This window comes from Python bivittatus, unplaced genomic scaffold (assembly GCF_059951505.1).
Source record: "Python bivittatus isolate LINGU-HERP-01145 unplaced genomic scaffold, Pbiv_v1 ctg000220_np1212, whole genome shotgun sequence".
Classification (NCBI taxonomy): domain Eukaryota; kingdom Metazoa; phylum Chordata; class Lepidosauria; order Squamata; family Pythonidae; genus Python; species Python bivittatus.
Window position 1 is genome coordinate 41916273 of NW_028277048.1, and position 25115 is coordinate 41941387.

The 25115-nt window shown below is 37.6% G+C and overlaps 1 protein-coding gene across 1 annotated transcript in view; it reads right to left on the reverse strand.

Moving 5' to 3' along the window:
• CCDC57 (coiled-coil domain containing 57) overlaps nucleotides 1-25115 on the reverse strand; it is an 89784-nt gene that overhangs the window by 32855 nt on the left and 31814 nt on the right. Inside the window, exons 8-12 of the mRNA XM_088138442.1 lie at nucleotides 18877-19035; nucleotides 15976-16138; nucleotides 13879-13998; nucleotides 2800-2965; nucleotides 1073-1255 (exon numbers count right to left, since the gene is read on the reverse strand). Of these exons, the coding sequence (XP_087994568.1) occupies nucleotides 1073-1255; nucleotides 2800-2965; nucleotides 13879-13998; nucleotides 15976-16138; nucleotides 18877-19035 (791 nt within the window). The remainder of the gene's footprint in view (nucleotides 1-1072; nucleotides 1256-2799; nucleotides 2966-13878; nucleotides 13999-15975; nucleotides 16139-18876; nucleotides 19036-25115) is intronic.

Below are 25115 nucleotides of genomic sequence, written 5' to 3' on the forward strand. Positions count from 1 at the left end.
TTTATCTTTATTTTTATGTTTCAATGATTTTATTGCAATTTCTTTGTTCAATTGTTGTGAGCTGCCCAGTGTCATTAAGAGTCAGGAGGCATACAAGTTTAAATAATAATAATAATAATAATAATAATAATAATAATAATAATAATAATAATAGACAAAACAATAGAAATGAAGATGCTAAAGTGCTCTGGGGCTTCAGAATTCAAACAGACAAGCACCTGCCACACAACTTAACAATAAACTTAACAATTGTTGATAAGACAGACAAAAAAGTCTGGATAGTGGACATTGCAATACCTGGAGACAGCAGAATAGAAGCGAAAGAACTGGAAAAAATCACAAAATATAAAGACCTGCAAATAGAAGTAGAATGACTATGGCAAAAGAAAGCAAAGATAGTATCAATAGTAATAGGCACGTTGGGGCAATCCCAAAACATCTGGAGCACCACTTGAACACCATCGGCACTGACAAAATCACCATCAGTCAATTGCAAAAGGCAGCTTTACTTGGAACAGCTTATATCCTGCGACAATACCTCTAACACCATCAAACAACATCTGCCTATCCCAGGTCCTTGGGAAGGACTCAACAGGTGGATAAAAATGCCAAATCCAGTCTAAACATCTGGCTGACTGTCTCACCATATTGTTTATGGGAGAGACACTTCGTCTGGCTCCTCTGATGAGTCCTATCCAGTATGGTTGAACCTCTGGCATACTTCTCATCCTCCTCGGAGCATGCAAGCCCCACAACCATGTTAAGGTAGTGCCTCACTGGGGGGTTATTTTTTAATTATTTTTTATTTTTATTATTATGGTTGGTTGCACAGTCAACCAGATGTTTAAACTGGATTTAGCATTTTTTCCCACCTATCGAGTCCTTCCCAAGGACCTGGGTTAGGCAGATGTTATTTGATAGTGTTAAAGGTATCGTCGCAGGATATATGCTGTTCCAAGTAAAGCTGCCTTTTGCTATTATTATTATTATTATTATTATTATTATTATTATTATTATTATTTTCAGCAGGAATTATGCCATATTTTAGTAGATGTGAAATTGCTTCCCTTACCATCATTCCCGCTGACAATGTAGTCTGGATGGAAAGTTTGAGTAGTTTTATTACAACTAGATGTATTAAGAGAAGGCACTAATAATTTTCTTGGCGTTTCTGTTGTATTTTCATTCTGTTTGTCTACTGCCTTGCATTTTTTGTTCAATCTTCTGATCTCCTCTTCCAGGGACTGTCTATGGTCTGCAAAAATAAAAATGCCCATTTAAGGTTGAGAACTTGCAGATATGAAAATAGCTTTGACTGCCTAGTTACATTTATAAATTAAAAGGAAAATATCCAAAAATTCTCAAATGTATCTTTTCCCAGAACAGCAATAATATTGGTCTGCTGCAGCAAAAACAACAACGTTTTATGGTATATTAATGACTAAATGTATTACAAGTTTTAACAGATTACAGACTTCTTAATAAGACATATACTTGTATATAAAGCTTCATATTATAAAATAAATAAGTTTCTTATTGTTGCTAAAGTTAAGCCTTCATTATGTTTTCAAGAACTGACTAGAGTAGCTTTTGTTTGGTATCTTTTTAAAGAGTAGGATAAGAAGGATGATTCCAGAAGCAGTTTCAATTCCATATAGTGAAAAAAATGAAATTTTATTGTTTAAAATTTCAGACAGCTGAGAAGGATGTATTACAAAGATATATGGAAAAGGGAGAAATAGTACCATGGAACACACTATTTATTGTTATGTATTGTTATATTTGTATATATACCTATTGCAGAAGGAAAACATTAAAGAATTCTTTGACAAATTACAAGAGATGCTAAATGAAAAAAAGGGCATAGTATTGCTAATGAGTGACTGAATGCAAAAGTTGGAAAAATTAAAGAACCTGGAATCACAGAAACATTTACTTGGGTAGACACAATAATGTAGGAGAGTTCTACAAATATATATTTTTTTATTGCCAACACCTGCTAGAAACAAAATGCAGACTTTGTACATGGATGCCACCAGATAGACAGGATTGGGAGTATATAGTAAAAAACTGCAGATGAATAAATCAATCTGTTCAGAAGGAAATGCTCAGGTACATACACTTAGAATATAGGGTCAATGTATGAAACAGATTTAATAAGAAAAACTTGAGGAACTATGGAAAGACAGAAACATTTGCAGAGAAAATATATATTCAGAAACCTTTCCACTAGTAAGTCATGTACAAAGGCAAAAATTCACTAAACTGTTTAAAGCTACAGGAGAAGACACAGTTAAAGAGCTAACTGTTCTATGTAATAAATATGAAACAAACTGGATTCAAAACTGGAGACTGAAATGCTAATTAATTGTCTGATAGGTATGCTTTAGTCCTATGAGATTCCTCAAAGAATATAAACATTTAGAAGAATATAAACCCAAGAGAGAGCCGGTTTGGTGTAGTGGTTAAGGCACCAGGTGGGAGACTATGAATTTTAGTCCCACCTTAGGCATGAAGCCAGTTGAGTGACCTTGGGCCAGTCACTCTCTTTCAGCCCTACAAAGGAGGCAATGGCAAACCACTTCTGAAATCTTACCAAGAAAACTGCAGGGACTTGTCAAGGCAGTCGCTAGGAGTCAACATTGACTTGAAGGCACCAAGAAACAAAAACAACAAACACAAGAGAAGCTTTTTGTTAAAATAGACTTATATTTATAAAGAGATATAGAGATACGAGTCAGTAAATCAAATCCATTTTATTACCAGGAATAAATAAAACTTCAGCAGAATTAGTTGTACCTGCATTTTGTATTTTCATTTTGATGTCATCAGAGGAAGTTGCCTGATTGTTAAGGGTCTCCATTTCTTTTCTCATTTCTGCAATAACAGACCTCAAGGTATTGTTCTGTTGCTGTAATCTCTGGATATCAGCAGGAGGAAAATGTTCAAAAACTCCTTCAGTACCCTATGGGTAACCAAGAAATTAAGGAAATTATCAACACTGCCCCCCTCCAAAGGAGAATAAGTAACTCAAAGAAGCAAACAAAATTGCACTCAGTATACAGCAAAATTATCAGTAAAAATCATTCTAATGATTCTAATCCATATGCACAAAAAAGGAACAGTATACAGTTAATAATCTTAAAAATGTCTGAGGAACTGTTCTAGTTAGCTATTACTCATACACACAAACACACACCAGTAATAATCAAAATTTGGCTAGAGGCAACTTCTGTGAATTAGAGCAGCAGTTCCTACTTATGAAGAGGTCGGTTTGCAAAATACAGTTAAAGGCTTTTTCAAGAATCATAATGCAAGGTTACCATACATTTCCCAGATATTTGATGGGTATTATTGCTAATCCTTTATTAGGTTTCAGTAGTTAATTTATGATTCTGAGCATTAATCAACACAAGCTCTCTTTTAAATTTTAGAAAGAATTCTCTCTCAACTTGTATTGTGTATATCATCTTTCATCTTCCAAGATGGGGACAAAGTTTTGCCTAATGCTATGCAGAACTGCCACCAAGCAAAATAGATAATACTGAAATAGACAAAATAGCTATAAGGTAGCCTCGTATGATCAATATATGAGAAATATTTTCCAGGAAATTAAATGTCACATGTCAAATCAAGATATACTTTGGGGAGTCTTTGGGATTCTCTGAGCTTGGTTGTTTCCTTGCAGACATTTCGTTACCTAGGTAACATCTTCAGTGCTAGAAGAGAGAGGGGTTTACTCTCTGTTTATATACAGTAACTTGCCCTGCCAGTGTTGGTGGGGGTGTTGTTTTCTCCTTGGTAATTTCTTGATTAGACTGTTGTTAACTGCTTGATTGTTTGTCTGAGTTGGTAGTTCTTTGATTAGGGTATTGTTTACTGCTTGTCTGGTGTTGATCCTAGTCTTAATCCCTGCTTATCTGGGAGTTGATTGCTAGTGAGGTATTCTGGTCTTCTTGTTTCCTTTTTATTGTCTCTTTTGAATAGTGTGTAAATGTTGTTTATATGCCTGTTGATGGCTGCCTTGTCTGAATACCAGACTTCCAGGAATTCCCTTGCATTTTTGGATTTAGCTTGGTCTAAGTTAATGACAATTTCTCCATTGAAACTATGGTTAAGTCTGTCTATGGGTTGTGAGATTAAGGAGTTTTCATCATGTCTTCTGACTGCTAGCCTATCTGTCCTACATAGTGACTGTTATAGTCCATACACTGTATGTTGTAGATGACGCCTGTTTTTTCTTCCTGGACTACTGGGTCTTTTGGTTTACTTAAGATGTTTTGGAGGGCTTTAGTTGGTTTGTGTGCTACAGTGATGCCATGCGGTTGTAGTAGTCTGTTGGTTGTTTCTGATGTATGGCAGTGTTATCCTCTTCATAGCTTGAGTTGGTTGTGTTGTAGTGGGTTGAGTGGTCAGGCACTTTTTGATAAAGTTGTGTGGGTATCCATTTTGTTGGAAGATGTTGTATAGGTGGCCTGTTTCCTTTTTTTTCTGCTGTTCTGGGTTGCTGCAATGCGTTTGTGCTCGCTTGAATAATGTTCTTATGCAGCTCCTCTTGTGGGAAGTTGGGTTGTTACTTTGGTAATGGAATACTTGATTAGTGTGGGTTGTCTTCTGATAATCTTGGCTTTCTAATTTACTGTTGTTTCCTCTGCTGATGAGAAGATAATTGATAGGCCACCATATATTCTACCACCAAGCATGTAAGTTTGACACTAGAACAATAATAAATTTGGTTTGTGCTTGTCTGAATAATGTTCTTACACAGCTTCTCTTGTGGGAGGTTGGGTTGTTACTTTGGTAATGGAGCACTTGGTTAGTGTGGGTTGTTTCTAATTTGCCATTATTTCCCCTGCTGCTGTGGATATCCAGGAAAGATAGCATGTTGTTGTTTTCTGTTGTTTTGTATGTATTGTGATCTATCCATGATAACTGTGGTTCGGTCTTTGTCTGCTGGGAGGATGGTGATGGTTTAGTCCTTCTTTAGGTTTCTGAGAGCTGCTCTAGCCTCTGCTTTGAGTTAGATTCTGTGTTCTTCTGATCTGTGGCATGATGGTCTGCCTTATGTTTTCTTGGGGCTCTGTGTTAAGTCCTGTGGTTTTAAACACTGCTTCTAAGGCTGCACAGAATTCTAACTGATTAGTATCGTCCATGTTATAGTTGAGGCCCTTCTGGAGGATATTGTGTTCTGCAGTGGATAGTGGGCGCCTGGACATGTTGACTACCCATTCAGGTTCAGGTGCCTTTTCAGCAAAGATTACAAAGATGGGATTTGCCTAACTGCAGAAATCTCAAAAAGAGGAGGCATAAATTAACTACATGTATTTCTTTGTTTTTTCCTGGTATATGAACTTTATTAAAATTCTACACATAAAATAGATATAAAAAAATATATAAACATATACAAAAACATAAACCTGCAAACAGAAAACTAAACATTAACTTGAAAAAGAAAACACATAATCCATTTCCAGCCTTCATTTTCCTCACAGATCCATTAACCCTTTCTTATTCTATTATACTGTTATCGCTATTTAAATTTTTCTGTCATCTCCCCTTTATCATAAGACCTATAAAACCCTTTATCATCAAGCTATTTTTCCTCTACTTTTGCAATATAATCCACAAACGGACTTCAGTCTCTAATAAAAGACTCTGTAGATTTCTCTCTCATTACACTTGTCAGTTTTGCCATCTCCAAGTATATGTATTCCTTAAACTCTGTAGGAATAGCTCACCTTTAAAAAGCTACATGCTATAAATATTTCTTCACTCATTCTTTATAAGAGAATAAAGGGTGTTTATCTATGATACTCAGAGTTTTCAAATGCTAAAAAAGTCAGATAGCGCTTTGACATGCAGGAAATGAATTAATACAGAGGCAAAAATACACACACAAAAAATGAGATTTAAGTTGTGTCTGAAATCTAAACAAAGGTCCATGTACTTAAAGCTTATTTATTATTTATTAAACCAATTTATATAGCCACCCATCTTACCACTGGCAACTCTGGGCAGTGTACAACAAAGCTAAAGCTTAGCCCATCTTTCCAAATGTAAATCAATCCTGAAATATTTTCTTAGCTGATGTTCTCTGTCTAAAAATTCTGTTAACTAATTTTTCAGTCTCCATTTCTGAACTCTTTTCAGAGAGGGTATACATTTTAGAACAATGAATAGCAGGCAACCACTAGAGTGCAGTGCAAGTTTTTTCTAAGGTTCAAAAGAGTTTCACTCAACATTTTTGACAGTACATATGAAATGGCTGTTATCAGTGAAAAAATATACTCTCTAAAAGACAAAAGCAAGTATCAGAAATGATGTCAAGGCTCAGAAATACAGTGATATTTTTCAATGATTCATGCACTGTGAATGGCTTAAATCTGATCTAAGGGTTGGAATTGCAGATGGGATGGTAATAGTATTTTGCAACACAGACCAGTGTTGAGTATTTACATGCACTTGGGTTACTCTTTCCTGCTCTTCTGCAAGCACTGGGAAATTAACACAAATCCAAGATTTATATCAAAATTAATGCATCTTGGAGCCAAATGATATCTGGAATAAGTTCTTGTTGCCTACTGGAGGACTAGTAATGTAAGAACCAAGCAGGACTTCTTAGAAAGGAGTGCCATAGTTTCAATGCCATCTGAAAAGGCCCTGGTTAGTACTGGATCCAAAAGAATATTCCTAACCATGAACCTGATTCTTCATAAACCTATTTCTAAAATAGACTCTATATTGGAATGAGAAAACCTCCAATCCATAGCACCAACAATTTTTTTCTGGATTACAGTTCAACTTTTTAACCTAGACCCACAATCCATCATTATTTCAGACATTTATCCAGAACTTCCACACAAATCTCCTTTGGGACCAGTTTGGTAATTAAAAAGACACATCTTATCCAACATGGTAAAAGACAATGAATCATGTTTATGTGTTAGATTACATCTTTAGCTTACACGTGAACGCTTTCACATGCTTGTATCACGTTGGCTGGTTCTAATGAAGGATTCACCCAACTACAGACTTTGAATTCCACCCCCCCATGACAATCATAATATGATGGTTTTGAAAGATTATTTTAAAAAGTGATATTTAATCTTAAGCTTGACGGAGTACATCCCAGCATTCTTCAAGCACTTAAGAGCTGATACAAAGAATACCACAGCCTATTCTTTAGATCTTAGAGCACAGGATACAAAATAATAAGCTTCTGTCACATTTCACTTCAACAGTAGAACTGATTGCATAGAAAGACTGAGTTCTTCATTATTAGGTACAGTACATTTGAACTTTTTTTTAAATTGTTTTTAAAATAATAACAAAAAAAAAAGAACAAAACACAAAGATAATCATGATAGAAACACAAATATTATCAAGGAGGGAAAAGAACACATAACAAGTGTTTAAAAAGTAAAAAAAAAAGAAAAAAGAAAAATATATCATTGTAATAGTAAACAGTTTCAATTCTATATACGCGCATCTAATACAAATATTATGCAAATATATATTTATTTCTAATACACATATAACTATCATGCTTTTTTTAGCCTACTGTATTCTATATAAATGAGTCCCATATTTCATTATACTTGTCTACGTCTATAGGCAATCTGCTCATAGGTGGCAAGTGTAATCAGGTCTTTGATCCATTGAGTAAATGGGGCCATACATTTATCTTTCCAATGCTGCAATATCAGTCTTTTAGCCATAGTAAGAGCATAGAGAATCCATTTACGTTACCCAGTTGTCAAATTCCATGTACTAGGTATGTAGTTCCAGAGAATATTATCCTCTGAAAATTTTAACTTTTGTCACAAAGTCACATTTATATAGTCCATTACTTTCTCCTGAAATTTAGTATAGGACATTGTAAAAACGCACATTTTAAAGAAGGATTATCCTTATTACATCTCCAACAAAATGCTGTCTTAGACAATACATTTAATCTTAACCAAAAAGGCCAAGAAGCAATTTACAGTGGTACCTCGGGATACGAACTTAATCCGTTCCATGACTCTGGGCGTATCCCGAATTGGTCATAACCCGACACAAATTTCCTCATAGGGTTCAATGTAAATCCAGTTAATCCGTTCCGCCCTCCGAATTTGGTCGCACCCCGAAGCAAATTTTCCCATAAGGTTCAATGTAATTACTGTTAATCCGTTCTGGCGTCCGCGGACCACGCGTCAGGGGCAGGAGAACGGCCGGGCGCGGTGCGGCGGGAAAAAGGCCAGGTGCTGCGCGGCGCGGCGGGAGAACGGCCGGGTGCGGCGGGAGAACGGCCAGGCGCGGTGGGAGAAGGGCCGGGTGCGGCGCGGCGGGAGAACGGCTGGGTGCCGCGCCGCACAGCGGGAAAATGGCCGTGGACCACGTGTCAGGGGTGGAAAAATGGCCGCGGACCACGTGTCAGGGCGGAAAAATGGCCGTACCCCGAGGCAGAGTTCGCACATTGAGGTAAATTTTTGCGGCCGGAGCTGGTCGTAACCCGAAAAGTTCATTAGTAGAGGCGTTCGTATCCCGAGGTGCCACTGCATTAGATATATTCAAGCAAAAGCAAATGTCAGAGATGCTTTAAATTGGATTCCTGCATTGAGAAAGAGTCTAAACATGATGACCTAAATAGTCCATTTCAACTTTATAATTCTTTGTTTTAAATTCTAACAAAAAATTCTTCACTGTATAATATTTACTGGCCTTTTTTGTATCTAATTATTATAGCATATTACAGGAATCCTACCTACACTATAAAACAATTCTGTTACCCTTTGCACTGATCTTCCTTTTGAAGCAGTGCCACACATATCCACAGAACAATCTCCCTGAGAATAAACGTTACCAACATCACTTTACAATAGTGTTTTTATTCAGAGGTAATGACTAAGCAATTCCCCCAAAAGTAGTTCATAAATAATCTTGTGTAGTAAAATACGTTTCCTCTATAGCATTCTTAGGAGAAAAGTGTCACCTCATAGTTAACTAGCTTTATCCATTAAATAATTTAAAAGGAAAACTTTGCAAAGAATTCTTGGGCTGCTTTCTATTTCTGGTTGTATATAATAAGCTATGTAAGAGCGAGTTGCCCATGCAATACAATCTTCAAGGGCAGGGAGTAGTGAAAATGACTCCTCAAATAATAAAAAGCTATTTCTCTCCAGCCTTTGTCAGGAAATATAAAACCTTTCAAAGTTAGCCACAATGCCATATTGATGTAAGCCTAAAAATAGCTGAGGCTAGCAATCATCTAGCCTAGGGATGGGCAACCCACAGTCACCAATCAATCCCCAATGTTATTGTGCCTTCCCCAGAACTCCCTCATCAGTTGCTATTATAATTCAACATCCCAATTTGCCATTCCACTTTGCCAGCACTATTTGCTATTAAAATTAGACACTGAAGAATCTTTAAAATGTTTTTAAGGGTTTTTTGATGTAAATGCTTAGGAAAATTTTTATTTCAGTTATCATGGACTTTTTTTTCCCACTTTGTGCTACCTATCATCCATTCCTTATTTTAAAAAAATAAGTGTTGGAATAACCACCTAAAAAGGACTTTCGGAAGTGGTTTACCATTGCTTTCTTCCTAGGGCTGAGACAGAGTAACTGGTCCAAGGTAACCTAGCTGGCCTCTTCTCTGAGGCAGACTAGAATTCCCAGTTTCTAGTCTGGTGCCTTAACCACTATACCAACCTTCCCTAAAAGCAGGAAATACTTCCCAGCAGTCAAAAACACTTTATACTTCTATAAGATCTAATCCCTTTTTCCTCTTAGAAAATACAGTTACAAACCTGCATTTCCACACAATTACTTCTGCTTACAGATAGACAGATTTTCAAGATCATAGGAATAAATAGTTTTATATTTGGAGGACACTGTCAACTAATTTCCTACTCATGTCTGAAGGCTTCAGGATCTCCTGTACAATTCAGTACTCAAAACTGCCCCCAAAGTATAAATGTTTCTGTCCTGTATAGCAAGATACTTTATCAGTTCTATAAGATTTGTGGTGAAAGAAAACACCAGCCTCCTTGTGAATAAGCCACAGCTCCAGGCTATAAGTGCCCACAGACTCAGTGCTTGCTAGAAGGGTGCTTTGAAGAAAGGGGCAGGTGAAGAAGGTTGAGGGAGACAGCAGATGCCAGAGAATGACAAAGAGAAGCCTGCAGAGGAAGCACCTGCTGGAATTACCCTTATCAGGCCTGCATAAACAGACTCCCCCACCCCTCTATGTTGCTTGGGTGGGACTCATTGCCCATGCAGAGAAGAGAGTTGGTTTCTCATATTGGAAAGCCTTACACAGAGGGAAGGAAGAGGTCAGAGACTACTCAAATAAGGAGTTGCCTATGTGCTCACAGCTGAGGCTGTAAGATGTATTGAGACTGTTGGTGCAAAAGCAGGAGAACAAGCCTCAAACTACTGCTACTGGACCCATTTACTTCCTTGGTTTGATATTTTAGTTTGAGAGTTATTTTGAGTTCTTGGTTTGGACTGCTGAGATTCCAAAGAGTCTGATTTTGTTGATAACCCCTACCCTGAATGCTCAAGGGTCTGGGAAGAAGAGAGTCCAGAGTTTCCTTTCTGTTACTCACTAGTCAGCTCCCTACTTCTCTGTCTACAAGTGTCTGTGCCATACTGGTGGGAGAGGTGGGATGCAGAAGAGGCCTAGTTAGTGGCCCACCCACAAAGTATAAGCATCTGACCCGTGAAAAGAATACTAGAGAGGATCCCTTGGGGTATTAAATTAAGCTATTGTGCATTGGGTGCAGCAGAGCTATGTCCTAAAACCCTAGCTTACTCTAGATTGGTTCAGCAATAATGTCTTGCCATGATAGAAAAGATGCAGCAGTTAAATCAAATCAGGATAATGATTCCTCTGATGAGCCAACCCAAGCACCACTTTTAAAGTGGAATAGATCCTATCACAACCATCCTGCAAGCCGATCGTCTTCCAGTTTGATGGTTTATCAGGTTCATGAGGGGTTTTCTACATTTTACTATGGTTCTTACTTGAATTCCAAAGCCCACTAGCTGGAGTCATCTGCAAAATTGTGAATCAACATTAAGATACATAATTTGAGGATTAAAGTATAATGATATATTTGGGTGTACATTCACATCAGGATTTATTTTCAGTCCTAGAACTGAAGTCACAATCCTCTCTCTCAAATATTCCGGGCTTAGTTTTCATCGCAATTTTTTTACTACCCTGGAAACTTATGTCAGAAAAATTGGGGGGGAAAAACCTTTTCCAGATTTTTTTTAAAGGTTAGAAAACTTTGTGACCTACAATACCCCAGAAATCTATCAGTAGACCCAAATCTACCTGCTACTGCTATAAAGAATTACATCAGTACTGACTGAAACTTGACACAATTCCCACATTAAAAATAATTCCATACAAGTATTGATATGCAATTTATGTGTTGGTTACCATAGAATCATAGACTATATGAGCTGGAAGGGGCATTATAGGCTAGCTAATCCATTGCCTACTCAGTCTAGGAATCTACTGAACCATTCATGACAGGTGGCTATCCAGCCCCATTTGAAAACCTCCAGCAAGAGGGAGTCCATCACTATTCTAGGTAACAACTTTACCTAGAAAAGTGCTTAATGACTTTAACCACCAGGAAATTCCTCCTTATATTCAAATTGAGCCCCTTTTGTTTAATTTCATCCTGTTGGTCCTCCTCTGGTTCATTTTCAACCCCCATAACATCTGGGAAAAAAAAAAAGACTGAACCTGCCTCAAAACAATTGACATCATAATCAAACAACCTGACAAAGGAGGGGCAGTTTTCCTCACTGAATGAGAAATTACTGAACTCGCATACAGCAAAGGATTTCAGGCTATCTCAGAAGGTCTCAACAAATACAATGGGCTTTTAACATATTACAGTTGTTAATTGATAAGATATTTGTTATATGCCATACATGTAACTTGCATCTACATAACCAACCTGTCTTCCCCTCCCTTCATCCCAACCCAATTTAAATCCTACATTGGTCTAGTCACACTGCATCTGATGAAGTGAGTTACAACTCACAAAGGTTTATGCTTTTTAACACAATGTGTTAGTTGGAAACAGTGTTACCAGAGTCTTTCTCATCTTTTGCTACTGTAAAGTAACACCACTCTCCATCTAAAATGTCTACAGTTAGACTGAATTAACCTGTTTTACAAGATAGAGATATTTATGATACTTTGGGTCAGTGGTGTGCTGTTAAATGTTTAAGAACAGGTTCTGCCGGCTCCATGGCTACCGTGCTGCTAGCCCTGGAACAGCTGATTGGCACACTAGGCATCAGGACTCACCTCTGCTGTCAATCAGCATGCAAAATTCCAGGAAATTTAACAACTGGCTCCTGCGAGCCAGTGCAAGCCGGTTCTAGCATACCACTTCTTTGGGTGCAATTGTACAGAAAATCCTAAACCCATCAGATAGTTAATGCTGACTTGAACAGAAAATTCATTGACAATATTCTCTATCCCAGTTTGTCCACAAATATAAAACAATTTATCCTTGTGATTTTGATAGTCCTATCTATCAGCAGAATTAATTGTGTGGGAATGCAAGTTTGTGATTGCGTTTTCTAAGAGGAAAGAAAGTTTAGATATTTTAAAAGTTCTTTATACTGCTGGGAAATAATTTCCTGTTTTTACAGATGCAATATGATTGGCATCTTGTTTTCAAGCCTATCTACCAAGAGAGGGAAAAAAAGGGTTTTGGAACCTGCATGGCATGTCTACTAGTATCCCTAGATACTTCTCATAGGCACTGCTGCCAACCCAGGTCTCCCAGTCCTGAACATATACAGGTAGTCCTTGTTTAATGACCATCCATTCAGCAACCATTCAAAGTTACAACGGCACTGAATGAATGGTAGTTATGACCAGTCCTCAAAGTTATGGCCATTGCAGCACCCCCACGGTCACATGAACAAAATTCAGGTGCTTGGCAGCCTGCCTGCATTTACTACTGCAGCATGCGCTTCAACTCCCCCATTCCTCGCCCATCTCCGCCTTTTTAGCCAGCCTGCACTCCACTGCCCTCAGTTGACCATCACCATCTTCTTCTCCCCACTACTGACAAGAAACACCCAGCCAAGGCAGCTGCTGGCCCTTCACACAACCTCATGAAGGATCAGCAGCTGCCTCAGCCAGGTGCACATCATCAGCAGTGGGGGGAAGAAGACAGCAAAAGTCAGCTGGGGGTGGCAGGGGTAGATGGTGGCTGAGTGCAGGGGGAGACAAGTGGGTGGGGGGAGCTGAAGAGGAGGTGAGCACAACAGGGCAGGAGAAGTGTGAGGTCCTCACTTAATGATGGTGCAGTCTTCACCTAACGACTGCAACCAGAACTGCCCTTGCTAAGCAGTGCAGTCATGTGATGTTTCACCTAACAATCACTTCACTTACCAATGGAAATTTTGGTTCCAACTAGGCTTGTTAAGTGAGGACTACTTGTAGATTTGGATTTTCCTAACTAGATGCACATCTTTATTCTTATCAAAATTGAATAACATTCTGTTGGATTTAGTCCAGTTCATTTTGAATTCTGATTTTGTTTTCTAAAGTACAGTATTAGCCAATCTAATTTGGCATCATCTACATATCTGAACATCATCTACATGTCTGAATATGCAGCAAAACCCTTGTATGTGCATATATAAAAGTAAAAGATAACCTCTTCTATGTAGAAATTATTTCATGCAAGCATTTTATTGCATTTAATGCAATTTTAATGCAAAATATCCAATAAATTTGTCATTATTCAAATATTTTGATTAAATATTTCTGTCCTTCTCTCACAGAATAGCACTATTACTTTCTAAGATTAGCTCAGTTCAATAAATAGCATTAAGTAATTCCAACCTGTTTCTCTTTTAGCAAGTGAAGTTGTTGAACAGCTTGGTCTCTCTCAAGGGTTACAGCAGACAAAAGCAGCTCTAATCCATGCAATTTCTCTTCCTTTTCTTTTAGTGAAGCAATAGCCTATAAAACAGTTAAAGCAACTTGAGAAGAGTTTCAGAAAAAAAAAATAACTCTTGTCTTCTTGTACATTTGATATCCAGTTACATACACAAAATTTAATCTTTGGAATAAAATTAAATTCAGTGCAAAATACTACAGAAAGGCATATACAGGAACACACATAAATGAATCAGAAGGAGTCTTTTCTATTTAACAATAGAATTTTAACAGGTTTTTATCTAGGAGGCAATTAGCATCTCTTTTCAACAGATTATACCTTCTACTTTGCATGAGGTGATGGTACGCCCCCTCCTGAAGAGGCTCTCCCATTCCCTGGCCAATTTCTATAGGCATTGCCCAGTATCCAACATTTCCTTTTTAAGAAAAGTTGTTAAGAGAGTAGAGGAACTTCAACTCTAGACCATCCTAGAGAAAGTGAATTATCTGGATCCTTTTCCGTCAGGATTCAGGCCTGGACGTGGGACAGAAACCACACTGATTGGCCTAATAGATAACCTTTGTCAAGACTTGGATAGGGGAGCATACTTCACAATGCTTGATTGCTTTTGATACCACTGAACATGGTATCCCTCTGGACAGCTGGTGAAAGTTGGGAGGCAGAAGTACTGTTTTGCAGCAGTCCCATTCCTTTCTAAGTGGGTGGTCCCAATCTGTGGTGGTGCGGGGATAAAGGATGTATATTGTACATACTTGCTCCCTTATGGAGTGTTGCAAGGTTTGTAACTTTCCCCCCTGCTATATAGCGTCTACATGAAGCTATAGGATCATCCATGGGGTGCAATATAATCCATATTGATGATATGCCAATTATACATCTCCATCCTGAGCTGAGCTAGAGATACAGTGGAAGTCTTGACCTGGCATCTGAATGCTGTCAGGTTCTGGATAGGATGGGAAGAAATAAGCTGAAAATGGAATCCCTGAAAGACAGAGGTGCTGTTGTCCAGAAAGCATCTGATATTTTGCTTGCTCCAGTGAAAATTTTGGACAGGGAAGCAAAGATTCTTTCTCCTACACTCATCCTGACATCCTAGATTCATGTTTACTGCTAAGTAGGAAGGTGGAGATTGTGGCTAAGGGGTTTTGCCCAGCTTTGGCTAGTGGACCTATTTCAGGCCTTTCTAGAGCATAATGCCCTGGTGAATTCCAGAGTGAAGTCAAAACAGCTTTTCCACAGTTTAATTTATGATGAATAATGCAGGTGTTGCTTATTCTGATGCTGGATTATGCAGTCAGTGTACGGTTTTATGTTTTTTATGGATTTTATGATTCACTCTTTTATAAAGTACTAGGAGTTTTAAAATGTTAATAATTTAATTTTACTTAATTAAATTTAATTTAGTCAATTTAGGCACCACGTGACTACAGATAATGCTGAGTAGTTCTCAATGTAAAAATAAACTAACAAAAAATAAACCCAGAATCTGACATCACCACTATACTTTCAGATGTTCAGCACACAACCATGGAAATGGCTCACTGTCAGTAGCTATTGCTTCTCAAGTTCCAACATCTATCTGACTTTGGACCCTGTTTTTGACAGAATGTAGGTGGAAAGAAAAATAATTGTTCCTGGCATGCTCTGTCTTGCTACTTGAAAGCTGTAACCAACTAAGCTGCAATTTTCTCTAACTGGTATCTAAATGACACCAGAGAGTAAATGTTCTACTCACATCTGTAGACAATCTTCCTAGGAAGAGCTTTCAAATCTTAAATTGAAATCTAGCAGTGCTGCTAATACAACTGTGCCGAAATTATTAAAAATAAATCACCTGTTATGGGTCAGGACAGACTGAACAAATTACAGTAAGAGAGCATTAATCCTGTCAATAAGATGGAACATCTCATGTATTTGTTAGAAGCATAGAAGCAATAAACCAAAAGCATCAAATACTCCATCATGAAACTCTGAAGCAATAAACCAAAAGCATCAAATACTCTGCTAATACCCTCTGCTAAGCTGCTAGAAATGCTGACCTGGTCCCTAGCTGTTGACAGGCTCTGTATCAGAGCCTCCGATTTGTGATATTGATTCCTTTCAGCATTCTCACAACGTCGCTGCCATTCCAGCTCTCCTTGCACTTTAGCTCTTTCCAAATGCTCTTCTTTCTCTATTGCTAGTGAAAGCTGTTGCTTATATCTAATATAGGAGAAAGAAAGGAAATTACTTAAATGTTAATTCAGGAGAGAAGAGAGTCAATGTGTACAATGCTATAAAAATGATGCAATTTTTTTAACCCTTTACAACTGATGTGCACTAATACATATTATTCCAGCCTAGTAGCAACTGGACTTGCAAAGTGAAAGATAATGACTTAAATATTTTTGCAAATAAGCTAAACTTTCAAAACAGAAATGACAAGACAAAATATAAAACATTCATACAGATAAAATATGGAAGACCATGAAAAGCTTTCTTCAGCAAAGATACAGCACTGCAGTGAAACAAAAGAAAAAGAATCTGACCTGAGAAAAGAAGAATGCATTCATGTAAAGTTAAAAGAGTATATAAAAATGTAAAAGTTCAATAAGAGGCTTGAAGTTTGTCTTCTGCCTGGGCAAAATAGCAATTTATTTGCATGTTGCACTGCCTCTCCTCTGTGTAGACTCAAAGTGGTTCACATGGTTTCTTCTACCCATCCATCATTATATCATCACAGCAGTTCTATGATACCACTTAGGCTGAAGTGCAGTGAGTCGTCCAAAGTTATCCTGCATATTTCATAGCTCAATATGATTAAGAACCTGGGTTTACTCAAACCTAGACTGACTCTCTATCCCAAATGCCACAGCTACTCCCACTGGCCTTCTGGATGCCCTTACTCACCCTTGATGACATCATCATCCAAGTGATTCCCCATTTTAATATCCTAGCACTTAGCCAACTCTTGATTAATTGTGTTCATGGCATATATGAAGTTTTCTGAGGCTGACTAGCTTATGGCAACCAGCATGCTCAGCATAACTTTCTTTGACCTTAAAACTTTGTTCTTTTGAGAGAAAAACATCAGAATGATAAAGCAGAGCATGACATAATGAAAGTAGTAAATCCTAGCATTCTCATTCTATCTCTTGAGTTCTCTGGCCACATAGCATAAATTGCTAAAGTGGTCAGATTGTGTGTCTGGCTCTCTTCCCTCTTTCTACTTTAACGGATCAGTAGCCTTTTAGATGGAAGATCAGAACCACCTGTGTAGCCTGACATGAGTATAACTGGGTCATAACTGCTAGAGCTTCTCTTAGATTCCCAGGCTTTGTCTTCTAACAGCAAAGTGAAAGCATAGAACCAGCAGTAATGTGCTTGGCTACCAAAACATAAATGACCCACCTCACTCATTCTGCCTACCTTCTGGCCTTGAGTAAGGACAGTAAGGGCAGAATCACCTAATTTAAAGGGGAAATTCTGCTCCAACAAAATAGTAGAGGACTGTTTTAACAGCAGAGAACCTTTCAACAGTAAATGGTTTTGGGGGTAGGAGATAACCTTTTTCTCAGTTGTCTGCAACCTATTCCTCTGTCTTCTAAAGAATAATGTGCTTTATAATATAGTTATAGTAAAGTATAATGAAACTAAGCTAGCCCCCATCTGCAAAATCTTATCCCTACATTTGTATTGCTTGCACAGAATCGTATTTCTTCATCACGATACAACCTGACATAACATTGTATCAGAAAATCTCTGATTATACTGGGAAAATACCCTGTAACTCAAGAATTGGATTGCTCTGGTCAGGTCACAATAACTATGGCTGAAAAGAAGCAAATATCATGAACTGGTGTTCTTGCTGCTAACATATAGAAAAGAAACAAAATTCAGCGACTTGGAAAAAATAGCTTCAGTAATCAAAGTCAAGTTTTCTTCTTTAACCAGCAAGATAAGCTCTTTTTTGGCAGTACAGTTGTATTGCTATTATCTAATAAGTACAGACATTGGTATTGTGAAAGTTACATTCAAAGGCTGAAAGATGGTTGGTGTAAAGTAGGTTTGGGAAGCCATGTCTCTGGATATTTTGCATAATCTGATTTTTTGTTGGTTTCCATTATTTTTATTCTGGTTTGGCTATCTTATTGGTTTTCTTTTTTTTAAAAAAATAGGTTTTTTAATTGTATACCACCCAGAGTTGGTATAGTTGGGCTGTTCTACAAATTTGGTTGATTAATTAACTAGCTAAATCCAGCAGCTGCCGGAGGCCATCCAGTGATGTGGTAACATTACTGGAAGAGATGGAACTGAGTTATTTGGCTCTTTTTTGGCATATTTTTGAGTCCTTTAAGGGTGAGAGTAGGATGCCTCTGACAGCACAAGCTGTGTTGCCCTTAAACGTCCCCCCAAACCTGCAAAAGGAGTCAATGCTACATTTTCCTATGTGTTAATACATAGGAATGGAAGCCATCCCCCCCGCCCCCCGAGTCCTCTCATTTGATTTGAAAAATGCCACTTGCAGGATCCTTTTGCAGAGGGTTACAGTTGGGAAGGGAATAGGAAGCCTCTGGCAAACCGTTTCCATTACCATCCTTAATTCTTAAGGGAAAAAAATGGTACTGCTGAAATTCATCCATTTTGTCACCAAGATTCAGTGTGGCAATGTCAAGGTACTGGGAGATAGGAAATGGGATACTGGGGGCAGAAGCATCCATGCGGGGTAAAAAATGGTAAGCTAGCAGGCCTATCCCTTTTTAACATGCATCATCACATACACATAAAATAGGGTTAGACTGTATGGTTGCGCCTTCCATCTTGACTTTTTTTAACCTGCTTGCACGCACCCCTCCTGGGAGCACATGCAGGTCACAGGCTGCCTACTAGTGGCTTAATCTAAGATTAATTATGAATAAAAACTTTGAAAAATTAAGGGTTTAATAATCAAAATAATTCACCTTTCAGTATCTTGATTCAAGGCAATCACTTCTGCTCTCAGCTTTACTACTTCTTCTTGCTGTGCTTGAATCTGCAGATTCTTTAAAACTGTCTCCTTGGATATCTGAGCTACTTGAGAATCCCAGTTTGTTTTCAGTTCTTCTAGTTCATGTTCAAGTCTTCAAAAATAAACAGGTCAAATTTAACCTCCTTAATCATTTCCTTTTATTTTAAAGAAAACAAGCAATTATCTCATTTTTCTAAGTGGACAGTCAAAGCATCATGAAAATTAGCAATCTTAAAGTGAAATATTTACATAACATTAAAATTATATGATGCAATATCATGCATATACAATAGTTTTGGATTCATTTAAATTTCAGATAGATGTAATAGACCCTTAGTACAATATAAATACAACTAGGAGGAAATAGTTACCATTTAGGTACATTCTCTCTATATAAAGACTGTAATATCCTCTATGTTACTAACATGAATTGGTTCCTAGGTCCAAAATACAATCTATGAGGAGATGATTCTGATTTTTATCTAAGTAAATCTACAATTTTAGATAATATTCATTGTTAGTTGTCTTTTACCAAGACTTGCAGAGAATAATAAAGAAAAGATCAAATATCTTGTTGCACAAACCCAGTCAATACCCAATTTAGATTCTAAGTAGATTCTATGAACCACAGAAAGATTAATTAGGTCAAAGCATCTTAAAATGTAGATGCATTCAAGAAAACTCCTGGCCTACAATGTTGGCATCAGAATATTGATTCTCCAATGCTTGTTAAAATGGATTCTAATAATCAAAAAGATAGTGAGATCATATATAATCCACACTAACATTTTAAAGAGTTAGGTACTTTAAATTAGGTCTTTTTAGCTACATACTTGTCATGTTTATTAAGAGAAGAAAGTAAACAGCAGAATCCCTGGTGCTCTCTGAGCTTGGTTGTTTGCTTGCAGATGTTTCATTACCCAACAACGTAACATCATCAGTGTTAGTGAGTGTGAGGTTTGCTCCCTGTTTATATACAGTAGCTTGCCCTGCCAGTGTTGGTGGGGGTGTGGTTTTCTTCTTGGTAGTTTCTTGATTAGGGTATTGTTTTCTGCTTGTTTGTCTGGTGTTAATCTCTGCTTATCTGGATGTAGGCTGCTGGAGAGGATGTGTTCTGGTCTTTTTGTTTCCTTCTTACAATTTTTTATTGTTTCTTTTGAATAGTATGTAAATATGGTTTATTTCTATGTGTTTATCGATGGCTGATTTGTCTGAATGCTAAGCTTCCAAGAATTGCCTAGTGTTTTTGGATTTAATTTGGTCTAGGATACTCCCAGTTTCCCAGCTGAAACTATGGTTGAGTCTGTTCATGTATTGTGAGATTAAGGAGTTTTCATCACGTCTTCTGACTGCTAGTTGGTGTTCATGGATGCGTTCTACTAGTCTTCTGCCTGTCTGTCCTACATAGCAGCTGTTACAGTCCTTACACTGTATGTTATAGATGATGCCTGTTTTTTCTTCTTGGGCTACTGGGTCTTTTGGTTTACTTAAGATGTTTTGGAGGGCTTTAGTTGGTTTGTGTGCTACAGTGATCCCATGTGGTTGTAATAGTCTGTTGGTTGTTTCTAAGATGTTTTTGATATATGGTAATATTATTCTTTTCATTGCTTGTGTTGGTTGTGCTGTAGTGGGTTGAGTGGTCAGGCATTTTTTGATCAATTTGATTGTTTCATGTTTCTTCTCTAGTTTTTTTTTTAATTATTAGGAAGGTGTCATCTACATACCAGATCCATACTTTTCGTTGTATGTGTGGGAGTACTATAGTTTCTAGATGCTGCATTATAGTCTCTGGTATGAGTCCTGAGAGTGGTGATCCTATGGGTATTTCTCTGATTTGTTGGTATATTTGTCCGTCAAACTGAAAGTAGGTAGTGAGGCACAGTTCAACCCTGAGCTACATATATTCTCTTATATAGGAAAGTAAACATATTGATGGACATTTGATGCATATTCACAATTCGTTCCAGAGGTAGAGAAAAATGTAATAGCTTGGTAATAGAAGAAATTGTAATATATGAAATTCAGTAATTAAAAATGCCAACTAATGCATATTGGGACAAAATATTTAATGCGTTTTGAATTCATGAATTAATAAATAAATAAATAACGTGTTCTGAATTAGGTGTAGCTATTAGAAAAAATGTTGCAAAGATTATTAAAAATATTATGTCAGGGAAATTAAAATTAAATGACAAGTGGTAGAAGGATTTCTCAGGAAAAGGAAAGAAATCAAAGCAGCAAGAAATAATTATGCAGGTATGCAATCACATCCAGATACTGCATGAACATCCTCTTTGTCCACTCCAACACAGATGTATAATATCTGGAGAAGATATATGAACAGCCAATTAAACCATTTGGAATTGAAATGGCACGTAAGGCTCTGCAGTGCTTTGGATTTGATATCAAAGAGATGCATTGGAGTGTACAAGAGCATGAATGCAACACCTTATGGTCACTCATAAAGCAGCTGTATCTGTTTTCAGGATTGTGTGGCTACTGTGGAAGCAGATCCTGAAAAAAGACTTGCTTTAATGATTGACCAGTGAGTGCTGTATTCATGCTCCCATCTCATTTCAGAATAAAATCCAAAGTACTGCGCAGCCATAGTAGCTCATAATCATTAAAAGGTAAACCTTTAGAATCTTAAAGCCAAATAGTATAGCCATTTCAAAAGAGCGTTAGACAAATTTCTATAATATATAGGTTAAGGCTATCAATGGCTATATACTACATGCATCTGATTATCAGTCCTAGGGAAGAAAAAAACTGGAGAGGGCTATTACCCTCATGTTTTGCTTGTGGGCTTCCCAATAGATATCCTCTGACGGTTACTGTGAGAGAAATAACAACAAGATGCAGACTAAATAAATGTTGGTATGATCCAGCAAGATTCTTATGTTCTTTTTGTATGTTTTAATTATGTTACGTAACAGAATCATAAGAGGCTTTAAAATTGTGAGTAGTGGCGAGGCAGTGAATATAAATCAATTATTCCAATTCACATGAGGTGAAGCTCTTGATTTTATTGCCACAAAAAGCTACATCATCAAGCATATTTGAAAGCATATTTTAGATAAACAAATGTGTTGATCAGACCACACTTATTTTGGGGTTGAGTTCTGGGCACTACATTTTAAGCAGCACATTGACAAACTGGACCATGTCCGCAGGAGAGCAATCAGAATTTGAAGGGGGCTTGGAAGGAAAAATGTATGAGTAATGATTGGAGGTGCTAGGTATGTTTCAGAGAAGAGAAGGTTGCAGGGACAGACAACAGCTATCTTCAAGTATCTGAAGGAGCAACATACAGTAGATGGTGCAAAATTGTTCAGAGTACTTCTAGAAGACAGGACAAGAAACAATGGCTTCATATTACAAGGAAACAGATTACTGTATGACATCAGAAAAAATATCCTAATGGTAAGAGATGTTCAACCACCTCAGGAAGTAGTGGATGCTCCTTCATTGGAGGTTTTTGTTTCGGCTGAATAGTCACCTGTCAGGGATGCTATAATAGTGAATTCCCACACAGGGCAGGGGGTTGGACAAGATGATCTCAAAGGTCCCTTCCAATCTTTACATCAATTATTCTGAATTAAATTATCAATGCACCTATCAAAAACTACTGTTGAAAACTACTGGATGTCTTGACATTAAGATTTAACAATCACCTTTGTACTAGAATGCTTTTGTGTTCCAAGATAGCCTTTCTTCACATAGAAAACTGAATCTAAAACTTTAGGATGTCTTATTAGTTAATAGTTTTAGAGTAACCATTATGCAAACCATTTTTGTTCCAGACAGCTGATGCTTTCTGTCTGATCAGTGAACTAATGCTGTCTCTCCAGGACATTTAGCATGTCCTGTTTTAGGGAACAGGATTTGGTTTCCCTCTGAACTATAATTAGTAAAACTATACAGACACTGGGTTTTCAAAACAACTTAGTATTGCTTACAGCAGACTTACATCTACTGCCCTACTTGTATCTTATTTAGTGGGTGACCTTGGAGAAATCCCTTCACTTCTGGTATTTTTTTAAAATTCTAATTAAAAAATATACACTTCAAATTTGTAAGAACATTTGATTTGACCGACTTGATCTTCTAGAACACAGTTCTGCCTTGGACAGTGATCAGGAGTTACAGAGTATACAATTAACAATAGTCAGCAATTTATTTTATTTAGAACTCATTATTGAAACACGTATGCTGTGATATTATAACCAAGAAACTTTAGTGAAATAAGGGTGTACCGAAATCCAAATGAATCAAGACCACTCCATCTTACTTATATTACCACTGATAGAGCTATCTTCTACTGATGGAGTTGCCAAAGCAGGGTCTACAGACATCTCTGTACCTGGGCCCCTGAGCCATTGTAAAGTTATATCCCCCAATACAATAGAGCAAAGCAGGATCTTTATTGACTTGATCTGGGACAAAACCTTTCTCCTGCCAAAGATCTATTGCAGGATATGGAAGACCAGAGTCTCTATTACTATAGGGATCCTTACAGAGGGAAATCAGTTATCAGCAGGCAAGGATTTTTCTTCAGTGGAAGACTATACTGTACAGCTAGTCCCCAGTTTAAGAACTGGTTCCATTCCCAAGGTTTGTCCTTAAGTCAAATTTGTATGTAAGCTGGAACAGTATTGTATATACTTGGACCACTGTGTACTTAACTCGAATCATTGTGTATTTAACTCGAATTTTGCTATGATAGGCTCCATTCTTAACTATGGGTCATCTGTAAACCGGGCGTTCTTAATCCGGGGACTACCTGTACATATCCTTAGGGGGTAGGCCGTTTCCTACACTCTCCAGCTCATTTTTGGTAAAGGATTTTTTCCTCTTTGATATAAATCTATGGAGTAAATCACTCTATGTTGTGTGGGGAGGAAGGGGAAGAAACCCTTCAGTGATAAAACTAAGGAGGAAGTACTTGCCCACTCCCCACTGGGAACCTCTACAATAACAGTCTTTGGTGGGCATGATCTTCCATTTCCCAGTTTTTATCAGAAAAGAATCTGCTTCCAAGTTAACTAAGCTATTTTTTAGTCTATCAAGCAAGAGAGGTAAAGCCTGTCTTCTTAGTCACTTCTATATGCTTATCTGTGCCTACTTCCCTTTCTATGTTCTGCAACCCTCCCCTACCTTTGTCTATTCCACTCTGTGGTGTTTCTATCATCTCTTTCAGGATATCTGTCCTATTTGTCCCATCTGTGTTTATGCCTTCTGTATTTTGCCTGTCCTCCGTATGTGACCCTACTACAGAATTTGTTTCTCATGGAGTTGATGTCTCTGTCCCTCTCTTACACATTTGAGAAAGACAAACATACAGAGTAAGAAAATGCCCAATTTTCTGTAATAAGACACACTCACAGGACAGCTAGCCCCAACAAAATACTTCTGCCTATGACGCTTTCTAAAAATGCTAAAATGACGTAGGTTCCCCAAAACCTATACCCTTGTTCTGTTATTGGGAATCTTCTTTTAAAGCCACTGTTATACTTTTGGACTTCACAGTAGCTTAAGACAAATAATTTAATCATACTACAGTCATGTGAAAAAGAAAGTAGACCCTCTTTGAGTTCTATGGTTTTACGTATCAGGACATAATACAAATCATCTGGTTCTTAGCAGTTCTCAAAAGTAGGTAAATACAACCTCAAATGAACAACAACACATGACATATTACACCATGTCATCATTTATTTTACAAAAAGAAAGCCAAAATGGAGAAGCCGTGTGTGAAAAACTAAGTACACCCTTACTGCTTCCATAGGTATGAAGAGGCTAAGTAGCAGCCAGGTGCTGCTAATCAAATACCCTTGATCAAGTGATCATCAGCAAGTGTGACTACCTCTATAAAAGCCCAAGTTTTAGGAGTTTGCTGGTCTTGAGCACTGAGGTGTGTGTTAACACAATGCCAAAGAGTAAAAACATCAGCAATGACCTTAGAGAAGCAATTGTTGCTGCCCATCAATCTGGGAAGGGTTATAAGGCCATTTCCAAACAATTTAAAGTCCATCATTCTACAGTGAGGAAGATTATTCACAAGTGGAAAACATTCAAGACAGTTGCCAATCTTCCCAGGAGTGGATGTCCCAGCAAATTCACCCCAAGGTCAGACCGTGCAATGCTTAGAGAAATTGCAAAAAAATCCAAGAGTTACATCTCAGACTGTAC